Below are 19,352 nucleotides of genomic sequence, written 5' to 3' on the forward strand. Positions count from 1 at the left end.
ATCGACCGCAACCTATTTTACGATGAAACGGACAGCACCTCCCCTATTTATATGACTTCACACAAGTCAATACAATCACCAAACAGCCCAAACGACATCATTAATAATCATATTGAGCCTCCAAAACAGTCCACCAACTAACAACGTTACTACCAAGCCTTTCGATATATATTTCACAAGTTCTAGCATCAACGACTTAGCCACAACTTGGATAATCTTAAATATATATAGAGTAAGAGGTTCATTACCTTTAAACAGAAAGAACAACTCCAATTTGACCTTAATTTTCCACGAAATATCCCTTCAATTCTGCCACAAGAACAAGGAAGCGAAACTAGCAATTAATTCGGGTTTTTCGGCACTAGAATTACTTTAGAAGACTTGAAATCACCTAGGGTTGATATTAAAAACTTGAAGGTGTATTTACAGAACATAAAGCACTTAAAACAACCTCCCACACGAGCTGGAACAACACAAAAATCAGCAACAACAAGAAGAACAAGAAACTTACTAGCGCCACGGGATTCCCGATATTTGATTTGTGTTGTTTTCCCTTTGTTTGGATCTTGGATCATGAGAGAACCTTGAGAGACTGTTTTTAGGGTTATAAGGTCTGAATATACTGAAAAATAATGACTTAAAACGGGGTTGAGTTATCTTATATATGTCCAAATGTCTTAAACCGCCTTTGTGGGCCCCATAGAGAGCAGCTTGGCGCACTCTCGCGAAAACGCGAATATCTCTCTATTCCGAGATCGTATCGACGAACGGTTTAATGCGTTGGAAACTAGACTCATAGATCTTCAATTTGATAGGTAGATCACCCCATAATTCCAAGCACATTGGGAGTAAAATGCAGTAACATTTGACCTAAAGTTTAAGTAAAATTATAAACCTAAGTTGCGACAACTTTTATCGACTTTTATTTCATAACTCGCTTGACTTCAAGACTTATGATGCGGATATTATATGATTCAAATACATTAAAACAAGACCTCTTGGGACAGTTAATCACCTCTAGTGTTATCCGAAAATACGGGTTACAACATCCTTGATTAGCTTAACTTCAAATACTTGTTAACCACTCTTATACACCCTTGTATCGTTTAAGACCAATAGGATTAACTTATTATCATCTCAAAGATAATCTCTTCTTGGATTTACGTCGACTACCTTACGGCGTGATCTATGATATGCGAATTTGGGTTGTAACATCCTCTCCCCCTTAGGAACATTCGTCCTCGAATGTAAGGGTTTATGGGGTGTCTAACTCATCGTGGATTCCGACGGAGATTTCCGGCTGAGTTTCCCCCATAAAATGGACACTAGCCAAACTTGCAAGCAGTTAAACCCAACCTATGGCCATACAAGACTATACAAAGCATTATGGATATGTACATTATCTGCATATCACCATTTTGTATTTAAAAAAAGAGTATTCACAAGCTATTGCTTACCTCATAGAGCCGTTTCACCTTATAATGCGTCCTTCTTTCCCCCGGTATCCTCGTTATTTTCACTCTGGAATAGGTAAGGGTATTTAGACTTCATCTCCTCTTCTGCTTCCCATGTCATTTCTTCTATATTCTTGTTCCTCCATAATACTTTCACGGAAGCTACATCCTTTGTTCTCAGCTTGCGGACTTGTCGATCTAATATAGCCACTGGCAGTTCATCATATGATAGATCCTTTGTAACTTGTACATCTTTGATAGGGATGACCCGAGAAGGGTCTCCAATACATTTCCTCAACATAGATACATGGAATACCGGGTGGACAAATTCCAATTCAGATGGCAATTCTAACTCGTAAGCAACCTGTCCAATTCGTCGAAGAATTTTGTACGGCCCAATATACCGTGGACTCAACTTACCCTTCTTCCCAAAACGCATAACACCCTTCATCGGCGAGATCTTCAGGAAAACCCAATCACCAACCTCAAATTCCAGATCACGACGTCGGACGTCGGAATAAGACTTTTGCCTGCTTTGTGCCGTCCTCAGTCTCTCTTGTATCACTTTCACCTTCTCAATGGCTTGGTGAATCAAATCTGGCCCATATAATTCTGTCTCACCGACTTCGAACCATCCAACTGGTGATCTACATCTCCTCCCGTACAGTGCCTCATACGGGGCCATTTTAATACTGGAATGGTAGCTATTATTGTAGGCAAATTCTATAAGTGCCAGATGGTCATCCCAATTCCCCTTAAAATCTAGAACACATGCTCGTAGCATATCTTCCAGCGTCTGGATGGTACGTTCAGCCTGTCCGTCAGTCTGCGGATGGAATGCAGTGCTGAGATTTACTTGTGTGCCTAAACCCTTCTGAAAAGACCTCCAAAAGTTAGCCGTAAATTGAGCTCCTCGGTCTGATATAATAGATACCGGCACACCATGAAGCCTAACAATCTCCTTGATATACAACTTCGCATAATCTTCAGCCGTGTAAGTTGTCTTAACTGGTAGAAAATGGGCAGATTTTGTAAGTCGATCAACTATCACCCAAATGGAGTCAAACTTATGATAAGAGCGAGGTAATCCAATAATGAAGTCCATATTAATCACCTCCCATTTCCAGGTCGGAATCTCTATATTCTGAATCAATCCACTGGGTTTCTGATGCTCGATCTTTACTTGTTGACAATTAGGACACTTGGCTACAAATTCTGCAATAGACTTCTTCATGTTGTCCCACCAATACTGCTCCTTAACGTCATGATACATCTTTGTCGAGCCAGGATGGATAGAATATCGGGACTGATGAATCTCAATCATAATCTTCTCTCGCAACCCTGCCACACTAGGCACACATAATCGGCCCTGGTATCTCAGTGTCCCATCTCCTCCGATCTTGAAAGCTGTAATCTTACACTGCTGAATTCCCTCTCTCAATCTTACTAAGGTAGGATCTTCATATTGCCGTGCTTTTACCTCGGCTACCAAAGATGATTCTGCTGTATTCTGTACAGTAACACCTCCGTCATCAGAGTCCAACAATCTGATTCTCATATTGGCCAGCTGGTGAAGCTCTTTGGTCAACCCTTGTCTACCTGCCTCAATATGTATTAAGCTTCCCATTGACTTACGGCTGAGAGCGTCTGCCACAACATTGGCTTTACCAGGATGGTACAATATCTCGACGTCATAGTCTTTCAGTAATTCAAGCCACCTACGCTGCCTCAAATTCAACTCCTTCTGCTTGAAGATGTATTGTAAACTTTTGTGATCTGTGTAGATGTCAATATGGACGCCGTATAAGTAGTGCCGCCATATCTTCAAAGCATATATTACTGCAGCCAATTCCAAATCATGAGTCGGGTAATCCTTTTCATGCTTCTTCAATTGTCGTGATGCATAAGCAATCACCTTCCCACGTTGCATCAATACGCACCCCAAACCTATACCTGAGGCATCACAATATACCACATAACCTTCTGTTCCTTCTGGGAGAGTGAGCACTGGCGCAGATGTCAATCGATTCTTTAGCTCCTGAAAACTATGTTCACAAGAATCAGACCACTGGAACTTGGTAGCTTTCTGTGTTAACTTAGTCAATGGTGCTGATATAGAGGAAAACCCTTCTACAAACCGCCTATAATATCCTGCTAGCCCCAGGAAGCTGCGGACTTCTGACGGTGTTGTAGGTCTCGGCCAATTCTTCACTGCATCGATCTTCTGAGTGTCGACACTAATACCCTCATCAGATATCACATGGCCAAGGAATGCTACTGAGTTCAGCCAGAATTCACATTTAGAGAGCTTAGCATATAACTTATGATCCTGAAGGGTCTGTAATACTATCCGCAAGTGGCCCGCATGTTCCGCCTCCGAACGAGAATACACCAGAATGTCATCAATGAATACGATCACGAACACATCAAGATAGGGCCTGAATACACTATTCATGAGATCCATAAAAGCTGCTGGGGCATTTGTTAGCCCGAACGACATCACCAAGAACTCAAAATGCCCATATCTTGTCCGGAAGGCCGTCTTTGGAATATCCTTCTCCTTAACCCTCACCTGATGATACCCTGAACGCAAGTCAATCTTGGAGAAATACTTGGCACCCTGGAGTTGGTCAAATAGGTCATCAATTCTTGGAAGTGGATACTTGTTCTTTATTGTAAACTTATTCAACTGTCGATAATCGATACACATCCTTAACGACCCATCTTTCTTCCGTACGAACAAGACTGGTGCACCCCAAGGTGAAGTGCTAGGCCTAATGAAACCCTTATCCAGCAAGTCCTTCAACTGAACCTTCAACTCTCGCAACTCTGCCGGGGCCATCCTGTATGGAGGGATAGAGATCGGTTGAGTGTCAGGCAACGCATCAATGCTAAACTCAATCTCCCTTTCAGGAGGAAGGCCTGGGAGTTCATCTGGGAAAACATCTGGAAATTCATTGACCACGGGGATGGATTGTAGAGTAGGCGGCTTCGCCTCCACATCCCTAACACGAACAAGATGATAAATGTAACCTTTTGAGACCATCTTCCTTGCCTTAAGATAGGAAATAAACCTACCTTTCGGTATAGCAATGTTCCCCTTCCATTCAATGGTGGGTTCACCCGGAAACTGAAACCTAACCATCTTCGTACGACAGTCAACAGTTGCATAGCATGAGGCCAACCAGTCCATTCCCATTATCACATCGAAATCAACCATTTCTAACTCAAATAAATTTGCCGAGGTTTGACGACTACAAATCATCACAGTGCAACCTTTATATACCCTTCTAGCAATCACAGAATCTCCTAACGGAGTGGATACCGCAAGTGGTTTACTTATCAATTCAGGTTCAATGCCAAACTTATTAGCCACAAAGGGTGTAACATATGATAAGGTAGATCCTGGATCAATTAGCGCATATACATCATAAGAAAACACAGACAATATACCTGTAACAACATCCGGAGATGATTCGAGATCTTGTCGACCTACTAGAGCATAGGTTCGATTTTGAGCACCACTCGAACTCGGCACTGAACCTCTACCTCTACCACGACCTGTCGACTGTTGAAAACCTTGTGCTGGAGGTCGAACTGATGAGGAAGAACCAGACACAGATCCAGTCGGTTGAGCCATACCACCACCTCCTCTGTTAGGACAATCCCGCATCATATGGCCACGCTGTCCGCAAGAATAGCACGCATCGGAACCTCGACGGCACAGTCCAAAGTGGGCCTTGCCGCACTGATCACAACGAGGTGTTGGGGGTCTCGTCTGACTAGTATCTCTATGAAATTGTGAGCCTGATGCCCTCGAACTCTGACCTGAACCAGAATAGGTAAATCGATCATACCGAGGCCTCTGAAACTGTGGAGGAGCACTAGCTACAGGTGGCGCCGAACTCCTCGAAGATTGGGGCCTGATACTGCCTCTGAACTCATCAGAATACCCTGCAAATCTTGCCCTCTTATGCTGGCCCCTATCCTGCTCCCTATCTGCCCTTTGCTGGCGCTTACGATCCTCTAGGGTCTGGGCATAAGCCTGAATACGGGAAATATCCATGCCCTCTACCAAGGAGGCTGTTGTGCACTCATTTATCAGATGTGGTCCCAACCCGTTCACGAACAGATGCACCCTATCACTCATCTCTGACACCATATGGGGAGCATACCTTGCTAAAGAATCAAACTGTATACTATACTCTCGTACACTCATATTACCCTGTCGAAGGTTCAAGAACTTATCAGCTCTTGCTCGTCGTATCTCAACTGGTAAGTAGTGACGAAGAAAGGCCTCAGAAAATTCCTTCCACACGGCTAGAGGAGCGTTCGGACCCCTAGATCTCTCCCAACTATCATACCAGAAAACCGCTAAATCCCGTAACCGATAAGAAGCCAACTCTACTGCCTCCGTATCACTAGCATGCATAACCCGCAATGTACGATGAACCTGATCAATAAATGTTTGTGGGTCCTCCTTGGGATCTGATCCGGTAAACACTGGAGGGTCTAGATTAATAAAATCACGAACTCTCGCACTAACCGGTTTATCAGCAACACCGGTATTCTGCCTCTGAGCCTGAGCAGCTACCAAGCTAGTCAACAACTGCACTACACTGCGCATATCGTGGTCTGTAGTGCCAGACGGTGGAACTGGATGTACTGGGTGCCTCCTAATATCCTCTGGAGGAGACGGAGAGGTATGAGACGGCATCTCACTCTGAGCCTCACTTTGGCCTGCTCTGGCTGGAGGGACCTGAATGTTACCCTCGCCCACAGCTGTATCAAGCCGTTTACTAATCGCTTGCTTCCTAGTCGAAGGCATCGCTGAAAGAAAACAATGTGAATATTAGATATGAACACTTACAACTCAACTCTACGCACGATCTAGATTTAGGAAGAAGGTAACAACCCTAGATGTCATGTAGCCTCCTGATTATAAATGTGGCGCGCTACACATCCATAATCAAAACTCTACTAGACACGGCTCATAGACAACCCCTAGGATAGACTTGCTCTGATACCAAGTTTGTCACGACCCAACTGGAGGGTCATGACTAGCACCCGGGCCATACTTGCCGAGCACCAACGTACATTTTATCTAACCTTCCTTATTATCTTTAAGGGCCGACAAGACCAATATAAATGAAAGACATGGATCATGAACATCCAACAATGAAAGATAATGTCATGAACATACGTAACATGGGACGACAAGACTGTCAAGAAACTATATATAAGGTACGAGCTACCATGGTGCCATGAAAGACTATACAACAAAAATCAGCCGACAAGGCATTCCAAACCATACATGAGTCGACACCTGTCTATGAGCCTCTAAAAGAACATAAGTGTTACAACATTGCCGGAACAGGGCCCCGACATACCCATAATGTCTATAACAAAAATGCATACCAAGACCACGGCAAGTCCGGAGAAAGGATCTTGCCAATAACGCTGAACCGGATAGCCTACTGTGATGGGGGAGCTGCGTCTACCCGTCTATCAGGACCTGCAGCACGACATGCAGCATCCACAAATAAAAAGGACGTCAGTACGAATAAAGTACTGAGTATGTAAGGCAGAATAGCATAAGTAAGAACAATAATGTAAACAGTGATAGGGAATATACAACCTATGACATCTGGGTACCTCTGAGGGCTACTGACATGAAATACATGATACATACATATATATATACATAAACGTTTAAAACATATGCCTTTGTGGGCATCATCATCATCATATCGTACCCGGCCATAATAGGCTCGGTAAAACGTACCCGGCCATCATAGGGCTCGGTAGAATCGTACCCGGCCACGTGGAGCTCGGTAAAACCCAACTGATCAGTGGTTGCACAATAGGTGCCATACCCGGCCAACTATAGCGCGGCTCGGTAGAGTAAAATAGATATATATATATGATGCATGCTGGACTCATTGGAATCACATTTTGAACCTTTCAGAGTGACGTAAGGTCGGTATCCTTCGTACACGTTATTAGGATTAACTCTTCATCAAGAATCTTATAAGAATCAGGAACTACCAACAACATTGATAATATAAGAATAAGAGAAGTAACATCAATATCAATCGTTTCATAAGAAGGGCAGCAATGTAAGTACTGCTAGCTTCTAAGAGTAGAGTATCTTTGGGAGCTCGTTCATTACATTATGTACAATTGGAGTCGTGCAAAAGAATGAAGGGGATAGCCTCACATACCTTGTATATACTGCCCAACCTCAAGCTATGCAAATATCACGACTCCTTAGTCTACAATAAAAGAAATGACACTATCATTATCGTTTAAGCGTCGTAACTATTATGTATCGACCGCAACCTATTTTACGATGAAACGGACAGCACCTCCCCTATTTATATGACTTCACACAAGTCAATACAATCACCAAACAGCCCAAACGACATCATTAATAATCATATTGAGCCTCCAAAACAGTCCACCAACTAACAACGTTACTACCAAGCCTTTCGATATATATTTCACAAGTTCTAGCATCAACGACTTAGCCACAACTTGGATAATCTTAAATATATATAGAGTAAGAGGTTCATTACCTTTAAACAGAAAGAACAACTCCAATTTGACCTTAATTTTCCACGAAATATCCCTTCAATTCTGCCACAAGAACAAGGAAGCGAAACTAGCAATTAATTCGGGTTTTTCGGCACTAGAATTACTTTAGAAGACTTGAAATCACCTAGGGTTGATATTAAAAACTTGAAGGTGTATTTACAGAACATAAAGCACTTAAAACAACCTCCCACACGAGCTGGAACAACACAAAAATCAGCAACAACAAGAAGAACAAGAAACTTACTAGCGCCACGGGATTCCCGATATTTGATTTGTGTTGTTTTCCCTTTGTTTGGATCTTGGATCATGAGAGAACCTTGAGAGACTGTTTTTAGGGTTATAAGGTCTGAATATACTGAAAAATAATGACTTAAAACGGGGTTGAGTTATCTTATATATGTCCAAATGTCTTAAACCGCCTTTGTGGGCCCCATAGAGAGCAGCTTGGCGCACTCTCGCGAAAACGCGAATATCTCTCTATTCCGAGATCGTATCGACGAACGGTTTAATGCGTTGGAAACTAGACTCATAGATCTTCAATTTGATAGGTAGATCACCCCATAATTCCAAGCACATTGGGAGTAAAATGCAGTAACATTTGACCTAAAGTTTAAGTAAAATTATAAACCTAAGTTGCGACAACTTTTATCGACTTTTATTTCATAACTCGCTTGACTTCAAGACTTATGATGCGGATATTATATGATTCAAATACATTAAAACAAGACCTCTTGGGACAGTTAATCACCTCTAGTGTTATCCGAAAATACGGGTTACAACATCCTTGATTAGCTTAACTTCAAATACTTGTTAACCACTCTTATACACCCTTGTATCGTTTAAGACCAATAGGATTAACTTATTATCATCTCAAAGATAATCTCTTCTTGGATTTACGTCGACTACCTTACGGCGTGATCTATGATATGCGAATTTGGGTTGTAACACGTCTGTAGTCCCAAAATAAATATGCAGTGCTGGGGGATCTCCCGGAATACGTTCGTAGTCCCAATATAAATATGCAGTGCTGGGGGATCTCCCGAAATATGTCCGTAGTCCCAAAATAAATATGCAGTGCTGGGGGATCTCCCGGAATACGCCCGTAGTCCAAATTTAAATATGCAGCGCAAGCAACTGAGATAACAACTATAACACGACGGAAACCTCGTACATTACCACAACGAGTACAAAAGCAACAATGAAAGAAATGCAAAGTACGACAAGCAAATCAACTCAAGAATTTAAATCACAAGAACGGTAGAACTCATTCACAAGGAATAACCACAATAAAGAATGGTAGGCACAAGGAGAAAAGCTTAACAAGGGAAAACAAAACAAAAATGTAGCAACGATTCCACAATATTCAAGTCAACAAATAAGTTCAAGCACGCACTCGTCACCTCGCGTACACAGATTACAATCAACATAGATGACTCAAATCCTATGGGGTAGTTCCCCTACACAAGGTTAGGCAAGATACTTAACTCGAGTCAAGCTCAATCAATCAGTAAGAATGCCCTTTCCACGAATATCCGGCTCTGAATGGCCCAAATCTAGCCAAAAGAAATTACGTATCATAAATACAACAATAATAATCTCATCTAATTAAAGAAATCCACATTTAACGAAAAATTTGAAATTTAACTCAAAAATCGCCTGTGGGGCCCACTTCTCGGAATTGGGTAAAATTAATAAAATACAAAAGCTCATTCACTCACGAATCTAACCATATCAAATTTACTAAAATTCGACACCAAAATCTCGGTCAAAACCTCAAAATTCGGCCTAACATTTCTCAATTTTTCACCCCAAATCCTAATTTAAACGATGAAGTCAAGCATAGATTAGTGCAATATAACCATAAGGGAGTTAAGAATCATTACCCAACAACTTCCTCTGAAAATCACTCCAAATTCCGCATTCTACCGAGCTCTCAATCAAATTTGTGAAGTGAACTTCAAACCCTCGAATCTACCCCTTTTCTGCCAAGTTATTCCGCATATGCGGACCTTGGGTCGCACTTGCAGAATTTCCTTCGCATGTGCGAAAACGACTTAAGAGGGCTGGGTCCACTTCTGTGGAAAAAGGGCTGCACCTGCGAGTGTGTGCCTGGGGACGATTGTCCACTTCTACGATCTCCTCCGCGCCCGGGGGTCCTTTAACGCATCTGCGGACATCGCAGATGCGGCATTTCCCTTCGCACCTGCGACCCCTGACCACACATCCCAAATCCGCATCTACGCTTGCCCCTCCGCACGTGCGATCACGCATCTGCGGTCTCTCCACCGCATGTGCGAAAACGACCGATGCCTGAAGACCTCAGCAGCAACACAAATCAAACTTTCGATCCGTTAAGCACTCGAAACTCACCCCGAGGCCCCCGTGACCTCAACCCAACCTACCAACCAATCCTATAACACCATACGAACTTAGTCGAGCCTTCAAACAACATCGAACAACACCAAAAATCATGAATCACCCTCCAATTCAAACTTAAAGAACTTGAAACTTCAAATTCCTACAACCGATGTCGAAACCTATCAAACCATGTACGAATGATCTCACATTTTGCACACAAGTCATATTCAACATTTCGGACCTACTCCAACTTCCGGAATCGCATTCCGACCTCGATATCAAAAAGTTCACTACCGGTCAAAATCTCCAAAAATTCAACTTGCACCATTTCAAGCCTAAATGAGCTACAAACCTCCAAAACACAATCCGGACATGCCCCAAAGTCCAAAATCATCCAACAGAGCTAACGAAACCGACGAAATTCTATTCCGGAGTCATTTTCAAATAGTTCCAACTACAGTCAAAATCCTAAGACTTAAACTTCTATTTTAGGGACTATGTGTCACAAATCACTTCGAATCACCCAATAATTGAATTCAACCATGCACGCAAGTCAAGGCACATAATATAAAGCTGCTCAGGGCTTTATGCCGCTGGACGAGATTTAAATTCTCAAAACGACCGGCCGGGTCGTTACAACCACGGTCGGTACCCAGTAAGTATCAAGACTAACCTCAATAGAGTAGAGACGAGGTACAATCAAGACACTCACTAGTCTAAAACCCTGTGCAACATGATATACAAAATAATAGGAAACAAATAACACTAAGGACAACACAAATCAACCAGTGAAATGCACATCAGGAAAATAAGAACACCATAATATTTCTCAACATATAATAATTACAAGTACACCCAATTGAATCAAGTCTTTCAAATATAAATCTTTCACCTATATACTTCTCAAATAATAATTTTCAGGATATGATACTTTCCAATAAATATATTTCAAATATACTCCCTTCAAATAAATATCTTTTAATATAATTATTTCAAATAATCTTTTTCAAATATAATTCTTTCAAATAAATCTTCTTGAATAAAATTCTTCCAAATAAATATTTTGAATATAATTCTTTCAATTAAAAAGTCACCATGTGACGTCTCATTTCATAATCACACAAATATGGGTCTCAACCAATTTTCATATTTTCACGGCAGTTCGTGCCCATAATTAAATCATCCCATTTTTCCGGAACCTCGTTTCCACTTTTCAAATCACAGCCGCATGGACAGTTCACGTGCCAATATCATCATTATTTACTCACGGCACCTCGTGCCCATATTCATTTCATAATCCGCCTGACAATAGCCACATGCTCCCAATTTTCAGTATAGATCAGACCATTATCATGTTTACTGAAACAGCACGATCATTTCACAAGATAAAAAAAGAAACACAATAAAGATCACAACATCACATAGAAATTACCAACTCAATAATTCCACATCATCAAATATCACCCATGACAATAGCCACCCTTATCTCTCCTATTGCCGCCCTTATCACTCCTATAATAGCCTCCCTTATCCCTCTGCCCTGACAATATCAATAGCAACCCTTATCGCTCCTATTGCCACCCTTATCTCTCGTATAGCCACCTTATCGTTCCGCCCAGACAATATTCTAACAAACACAACAACAGTGAAATGCCACCCTTATACCCACATAATATCAACAGTGGAATGCCACCCTTATATCCTCAAAATAACAACTCACACAACAAAATAATTTACATGAGAAATTATCAAGGCAACATGACAAAATCAATTCATATCACAATTTGCCCAATAGCCACAACCAAGTTCCAAAGATAAAACCAAATCAATTAATTTAACAACAAATAGTAGAAGGTTCCACACAATGTGTATAACACCACAAAAATAATCAACAGAGATAGAAATTATTCATCATAAAGCAAAGCTTTCATTAATCCAAATTTAGATAATTATATTAACACATCTTCTTAAGCTTTCTTAATTAATTATTTGCATAGGAAAAATGCATAATGAAAATTAAATTCCAAGAAATATCAACCATCAAACTCACGGAATTCACATAAATATACAAGTAATAATTACATCAAATTGTCATATAAAAACAAATTCAATAAATGTGACTTGAGGCATGGCAAACAAATGATTAGATACATGCCAACAATTATACTTTCCAAAAATCTTCTATTTTCCAACTTTCGCCAAAATGCGTCGAATTGTCCTACGGACTTCCAAATCCAAATCCGATCAGACGCCTTAGTCTAAAATCATCATACGAAGATATTTCCATCATCGAAATTCTATTCTAGGGTCGTTTAATCAAAAGTCAACTCTCCGGTCAACTCTTTCCATTTAAGCTTTTAAATAAGAATTGTTCTTTTAATTAAATTCTGAATCTTTCGAAAATCAAACTAGACCACACCCACGGGTCATAATATATATTACAAAGCTGCTCGAGACCTTAAGTCGCTGAACGGGGCGTTAATTCTTAAAACGACGAGTCGGGTCGTTGCAGAATTGCCCCAGTATCGTATTATGGCAATACTGCAATTTTCGAGAGGTGATGCTCGCAGGAATTGCCCAAGTATCGTATTATCACGATACTGCAAGACGGAAGACTTGGAACCCATGATAGCTTTGAGTTGCGGCTTGATTTGAAAGATTTGAAGAATTAGAGTTCCACTGATCGTATTTGAGTTTGAGCTCGAATCCTTGGCCCGCTTATGAGTCTATTGTCCCTCATAGCATTATAGCTTAGTTTGCTGCTTAGAAGGAGTTACACGTTTCGATGTTTGTTCCTGCAAAAATGAAATACAAACATACCCATTTATTGCAATGCAGAATATGTTACGATGTGATGTAAATGATGCATGAATGATGATGCCTAGCTGCCGGCTAGCCGTTATTTGGGATTGGGATGATGGGATACTAGAATTTGGACTCGATTGTTAGTCGGGTTGTGTACCGTTACGCAGTGTCAGAGAATTAAGTCTCCTCGTGTTGGGAGTATCACCGTACAATGGAAGTAGTTTACTTGTAATGTAGAATGCATATCCACTTGCTGGGAGAGGTTGCATCGAAATGTAAAGAATCTCCACGTGATGGGAGTGAATGCACTAAAACGTAAAGGATCTTTGCACGATAATAGTTTTTGACTTGTAAAGAATGTAATCATGTCTGTAAGATGCATGAGCAAAACGACAAAACATTTGAAATAAATAAAAAATTATCACGACCCAAAATCTCACTTGTCGTGATGGCGCCTATCTCAATACTAGGTAAGCCTACAATCTCAATAAACCACCATATCTTTTAAGTTTGAAAAACTAAATAATTAAATTCAGCGGAAGAAATCTCATAAATACAAATATGACACTCCCAAAACCCGGTGTCACTATGTACATAAGCATCTAATATAAATACAAAGTTTGATTGACATAAACCACTGTCTGAAAGTATAGAACAGTATAATAACTGAAGGAAAGAGAGACAAGGTCAGCGGACGCCAAGCACCTACCTTGATAGTCTCCAACTGATAGTACTCTTAAATCTAACAATCTCCGTGTCCGAAAGCACCTGGATCTGCACACGAGGTGCAGATTGTAGTATGAGTACAACTAACTCAATAAGTAACAAGACTAACCTCTCGGCTGAAAGTAATGATGAGCTCCGCAGGTACAGTCCGGTATAAATAATGGTACAGAAATGTAGGCATGCTTTCAAATTTAACAAATAAACTCAGTACAAGTGAAATATATCAATACTGCATGATATGAGGCATATGACATCTCAGTAGAAAGACCTCATGTAAATACTGGTCACAAATTATCCGGTCACTTGGTACTGTTTATGGCCAATCCAGCCCAGGGGTGTTCCAACCCGTATATATATTCACATCGACTGACAGTGAATCATTCAGTACCGTATAAGGCCAATCCTGTAACACCCCAAAAAATTTTGAAGTACTTAAGTGTAAAGCCCGGTAAAGTTTGCAAGGAAAATAATGTTTCATGGTGCGAGACTCGGACTTTTTGGGTTGAACAATGCACCGAAAAGTAAAAACAAATGTTTGGCGGAAAAGTGCATTTTTGCGGTCCATTTTGCGACCGCAGAGTGAGGCAGTTAATTGGGTCAGTTGGAAGCAACTATGCGGTCGACTATGCGACCGCATAACTGTTATGTGGTGCATTATGCGACCGCATAACTGTTATGCGGTGCATTATGCGACCACATAACAGTTATGCGGATCGCATACACAGACAGTTCTTTTGGCTATTTTGTAACCAATTATGTGACCGATATGCAGTCCGCATATCGGTTATGCGATCGCATACCTTGTTCCGGAGCTCCATTTTTGGGTTTTTAAAATCCGACCCTATTTCATTAAATACACTCTTTGGGCCATTTTTGAGACATAATCTGATATTTTAGAGTGAGAGAGAGTGCCCTAGAGTAAGAAGGTGTTCTTCAATAATTTTTCTTCAATTCTTGCTCAAGTTTTGGAAGATTAAGAAGGGAAGCTCACTAGGTCTTCATCCTAGAGGTAAGATTCTACACCCTAAACCCTAATTTCGAAATTTTCTGAAAATGGGTAACTAGCAAGATAATTTTTGGGCATGAGAGTTGTTTATTTTACATGCATGTGTTATCAAAGGGTGTAGGAAGATTGTTGAGCTAAAAATGGTAAAGATTGTGTTGTGGGATGATGGAATTCTCCATAAAAGGACCTTGGAACATTAATGCACACTTAGTGTTTGATAAAATGCTCAAATGAGCTCGAACCATGATCACCTTCCTAATTTTGATTCAATTTGTTATATTTCTACAATAGATTGAAGTTGCTAAGAATTCCGGAACATTTAGAATGTAAGGAATCTCAAGTGAGGTATGTTGGCTAAACCTTTCTCTTAGAATTGAATCCCACGATATTCATGTAAATTATGTAAGTCCCGAGTGATTCATTATGAAATTGGCTATTCCGAGTAAGAGTGGGTTGAAAGATATATGTTCAACAAGCATCCCAAATGCTCTATTCGTGTTATGTTACCAACTGAGGATGTGTTAAAATATGGGATGGGCATTAATAATCTTTTGACTTTAAGTCAAGTTCAAATGAAGGCTATTATGCCAAATTTTGTGAAATAACTCTATGTGCATTTGACTGTAAATTGCTCACATGTGTACTACATACTTTGATTGGAATTGTGTTTGTTGTTGATGATGAGGATGATATTTGAAATTGATAATGTGAGCATGAAATACTGAATATAGCCAACGTGCCAAGAATGATATTATAATTATGGCCACTAGTGCCAATGAAATGAAAAGATGTGAAAGTATTATGAGATGCGATGATTGATATAAAAAGGTTGATGTCTCAAATAAGATAGCCTAGCCGATCGGATCGTGATCGGACATCATGTCGCACACATGGTGGTGATTGTGCTGGAAATTGTAATTGAAATTGTGATTGTGGTCGATGTCCCTAATGGATAGCTTAGCCAATCGGGTCGTGATCGGACTCCGTGTTAAAGACGGTGGTATTGATATTGAGAGAAGTTGTGGTTGATGTTTCTACTGAGATAGCCTAGCCGACCGGGTCGTGATCGGACTCCGTGCTAAGAGTGCGGTGGTACTGGTTTTGTGAATAATGGTATTGTGAATAGTGGTATTGGTATGGTGAATAATGGTACTGCTATTGTGGACAATGGTATATCGATACTAAAAATCTCCCAATGTGAGATATGGAAATTAATTTGAACACTGTCTTGATCCTAAATTGAGGTTTGATGTTAATTAAGGCTTTCATTGATATTATGATAATCTTATTTGTATTATTTGTCATTCTATTGAGAGGGTGTTTAGTTATACATACTAGTGCTATTCGACAGTACTAACGTCCCTTTTGCCGGGGGCGCTGCATCTTTCAATGGATGCAGGTGGTTCCACCGCAGGAGATATTGGTCAGTGATAGCAGTGCATCTTCTTCCTAGCTGACTTGGTGAGCCCCACTTCATTCCGGGGTCGTGAATCTTTTGTGCTTTGTTTTTTTTGTTTGATGTATAGCCGGGGCCTTGTTGCCGGCATTATCATTGTACTCTTCTTTATCTATAGAGGCTCCATAGGCATAGTGTGGGTTGTGTATTGGTGCTGGGAAAGACAAACTATGCTATGTTGTGGTTATATTACTTGTCCATTTGAGAATTTAAAAATGGTGAAACTTATGGTAAGAAATTGATAATTGCAGACATGACCACTTTATTGTTTAATTAAGGAAAACATATATTCTCTTTATTCATGAATGAGTTTGGGTAGAAGAAATCTAACAGGCTTGTTCGGTCGGGTTCACTCGTTTGAGTGCCGGTCGCGCTCCTCAGTTTTGGGGCGTGACAAACTTAGTATCAGAGCCTAAGGTTTTAAAGTGTCCTAGGATGTCTCAGAGCCATGTCTAGTAGAGTCCTTATTATAGGTGTGTTGTCGACCACATCTATAATTAGGATGCTACATGGGCATTTAGGAATAATACCGTTCTTTCATGTTCTTGATCGTGCGATAAAGCTTGTTGTAAGATTGTTCCTCCTTTAACTCTTGAGTTGCTCTAATTTTCAGTACATGGTGCCTAAGAAGATGGCAAGAACTGGCCAAAGAGCCAATGTCACCCCAAGAGTGACAGTTGATCGTATAATTGATGATGCGGATGAGCACCCGAAGAGTGAGAATATTCCTCCAGTTACTGCACTGCCTGACTCTACTACAACTGATCAGACTGCACCTGTCCCTACACCTACTAAAGGTGTAACAGTTCCTCCAACTGATATACCAGTTCCATCTCCAGTTCCAGCTTCCGATTCTGGTGTTTCTGATATTGATATTAGGGGATCCATACAGATGTTGGCTCAAATAGTGGCTTCCCAGACCCAGAGGTCAAATGTTGCACCCACTTCTTCTAGTCAGCCAGGGGATTCTACTGGTTTCAGGGTGAACAGGTTTCTCCAGTTGGATCCTCCAGTGTTCACGGGTACTAACCCAGGGAAGATCCCCAGGATTTCATTGATGAGATGCACAAGACTCTCAGAGTTATGCGTGTTGCTGAAACAGAGGCAGTGGAATTGGCCTCCTACCGCCTGAAAGAGGTGGCATATTCTTGGTTTGAACTATGGGAGGAGTCTTGTGAAGAAGGGAGCTCTCCGGCAAGGTGGAGTGAGTGTGTCGATGCCTTCATTGATCATTTCTTGCCTACCGACACTAAGGCAGCCCGTGCTGCTGAGTTTGAGAACTTGAGGCAAGGTAGCTGTCTAAATATGCTATTTACATGCTGCCAACTATGGAGGCTAGAGTTCGCCAATTTGTATAGGGCCTTAATCCCTTGGTAATTAATGGGGCTGCTACAGTATCCGATATGAACTATGGAAAGATGGTGGCATTCGTTCAAGCCACAGAGACCCGCAAACTAAGGAACAAAATAGAGCGAGAGGGTAGTAATAAGGCCCGGTCTACGGGCAACTTTGGTGGTTCTTCAGGTGGGGGCAAGTCAACATTCAGAGGAGGGCCATTAAGTCCATCACAATCCTTTTCTGAGTCTTCGGCTAGTGCACCGCCATCAGGGCCTAGTCAGCAGCAGCAGTAGGGCCGTTTCAGGCCCAGTCAGGGCAACAGGGGATCCAATCAGCAAGGTCATCATGGTGGTAGATTGCAGCAGCAGAAGAAGCCCCCATGCCCTCGGTGTGGAAAGATGCACCTAGGAATATGCTACATGGACTTACCCATATGTTACGGATGCGGATTGAGGGGTCACATTCAGAGGAATTGTCGTTCGTCTCGCCAGGGTGCGGGCAGGGGCATGGCACAGCCAGCCAGTTTTGCAGCTACTACATCCACAGCACCTCCTCCAGCTCGAGGCACTCCAACACTCGCAGGGCGTGGTGCAGCTAGGGGTGGAGCACAAAGTTTGGGAGGATCCGGCCATTTCTATGCTATGAGGGGTCGCTAAAATTTAGAGGCTTCTCCAGATGTTGTCATAGGTATTTTGACTGTTCAATCTCATGAAGTATATGCTCTTATTGATCCCGGTTCCACTTTACCATATGTCACACCTTATGTTGCTATGGAATTTAGGATAGAACCAAAACAACTTTATGAGCCGTTCTCTATATCTACTCCGGTTGGTGAGTCTACTTTAGCCATGCATGTTTATAGGGATTGTGTTGTTACGTTGCGTGGTCGTGACACCGTGGCCGATCTTATTGAATTGAGAATGGTTGATTTTGATGTGATAATGGGGATAGATTGGCTTTATTCTTCTTTTGCCAAGCTTGATTGCCGAACCAGGACTGTTAGGTTCGAATTTCCAAATGAGCCAGTTATTGAGTGGAAGGGTGATGATGTAGTGCCGAAGGGTAGGTTTATTTCTTACCTAAAGGCCACGAAAATGATCAACAAGGGATGTATTTACCATTTGGTCCGGGTTACGGACACCGATACTGAGGCACCTACACTTGAGTCTGTGCCTGTTCTGAATGAATTTCCAAGAGTCTTTCCGGATGAACTCCCTGGGATCCCACCAAACAGGGAGATTGATTTTGGGATTGATGTGATGCCAGACAGGCATCTTATATCTATTCCACCCTACAAAATGGCACCGGCGGAATTGAATGAGCTAAAGGAACAATTGAGAGATTTGTTAGAAAAGGGTTTTATCCGGCCAAATGTATCGCCTTGGGGCGCACCAGTCTTTTTTGTAAGAAAGAAAGATGGGTCACTGAGAATGTGTATTGACTATCGGTAGCTTAATAAGGTAACAGTCAAAAATAAGTACCCACTGCCAAGGATAGATGACTTGTTTGATCAATTACAAGGTGCCAGGTATTTCTCCAAAATCGATTTACAATCCGGGTATCACCAATTGAAGATCAGGGAGGGGGATATTCCGAAAACAACTTTTAGAAC

At 41.4% G+C, this 19,352-nt stretch overlaps 1 protein-coding gene across 1 annotated transcript in view; it reads right to left on the reverse strand.

Annotated features, from left to right (window-relative positions):
• Nucleotides 1–1,476: 1,476 nt before the first annotated feature.
• Nucleotides 1,477–19,352, reverse strand: part of LOC142168957 (uncharacterized) — a 35,235-nt gene continuing 17,359 nt past the window's right edge. The window contains exons 2-4 of the mRNA XM_075230135.1: nucleotides 2,630–2,874; nucleotides 1,847–2,278; nucleotides 1,477–1,747 (exon numbers count right to left, since the gene is read on the reverse strand). Coding sequence (XP_075086236.1) covers nucleotides 1,477–1,747; nucleotides 1,847–2,278; nucleotides 2,630–2,874 — 948 coding nt within the window. The remainder of the gene's footprint in view (nucleotides 1,748–1,846; nucleotides 2,279–2,629; nucleotides 2,875–19,352) is intronic.

Source organism: Nicotiana tabacum, chromosome 14 (assembly GCF_000715075.1).
Source record: "Nicotiana tabacum cultivar K326 chromosome 14, ASM71507v2, whole genome shotgun sequence".
In the NCBI taxonomy this organism is placed as follows: Eukaryota; Viridiplantae; Streptophyta; class Magnoliopsida; order Solanales; family Solanaceae; genus Nicotiana; species Nicotiana tabacum.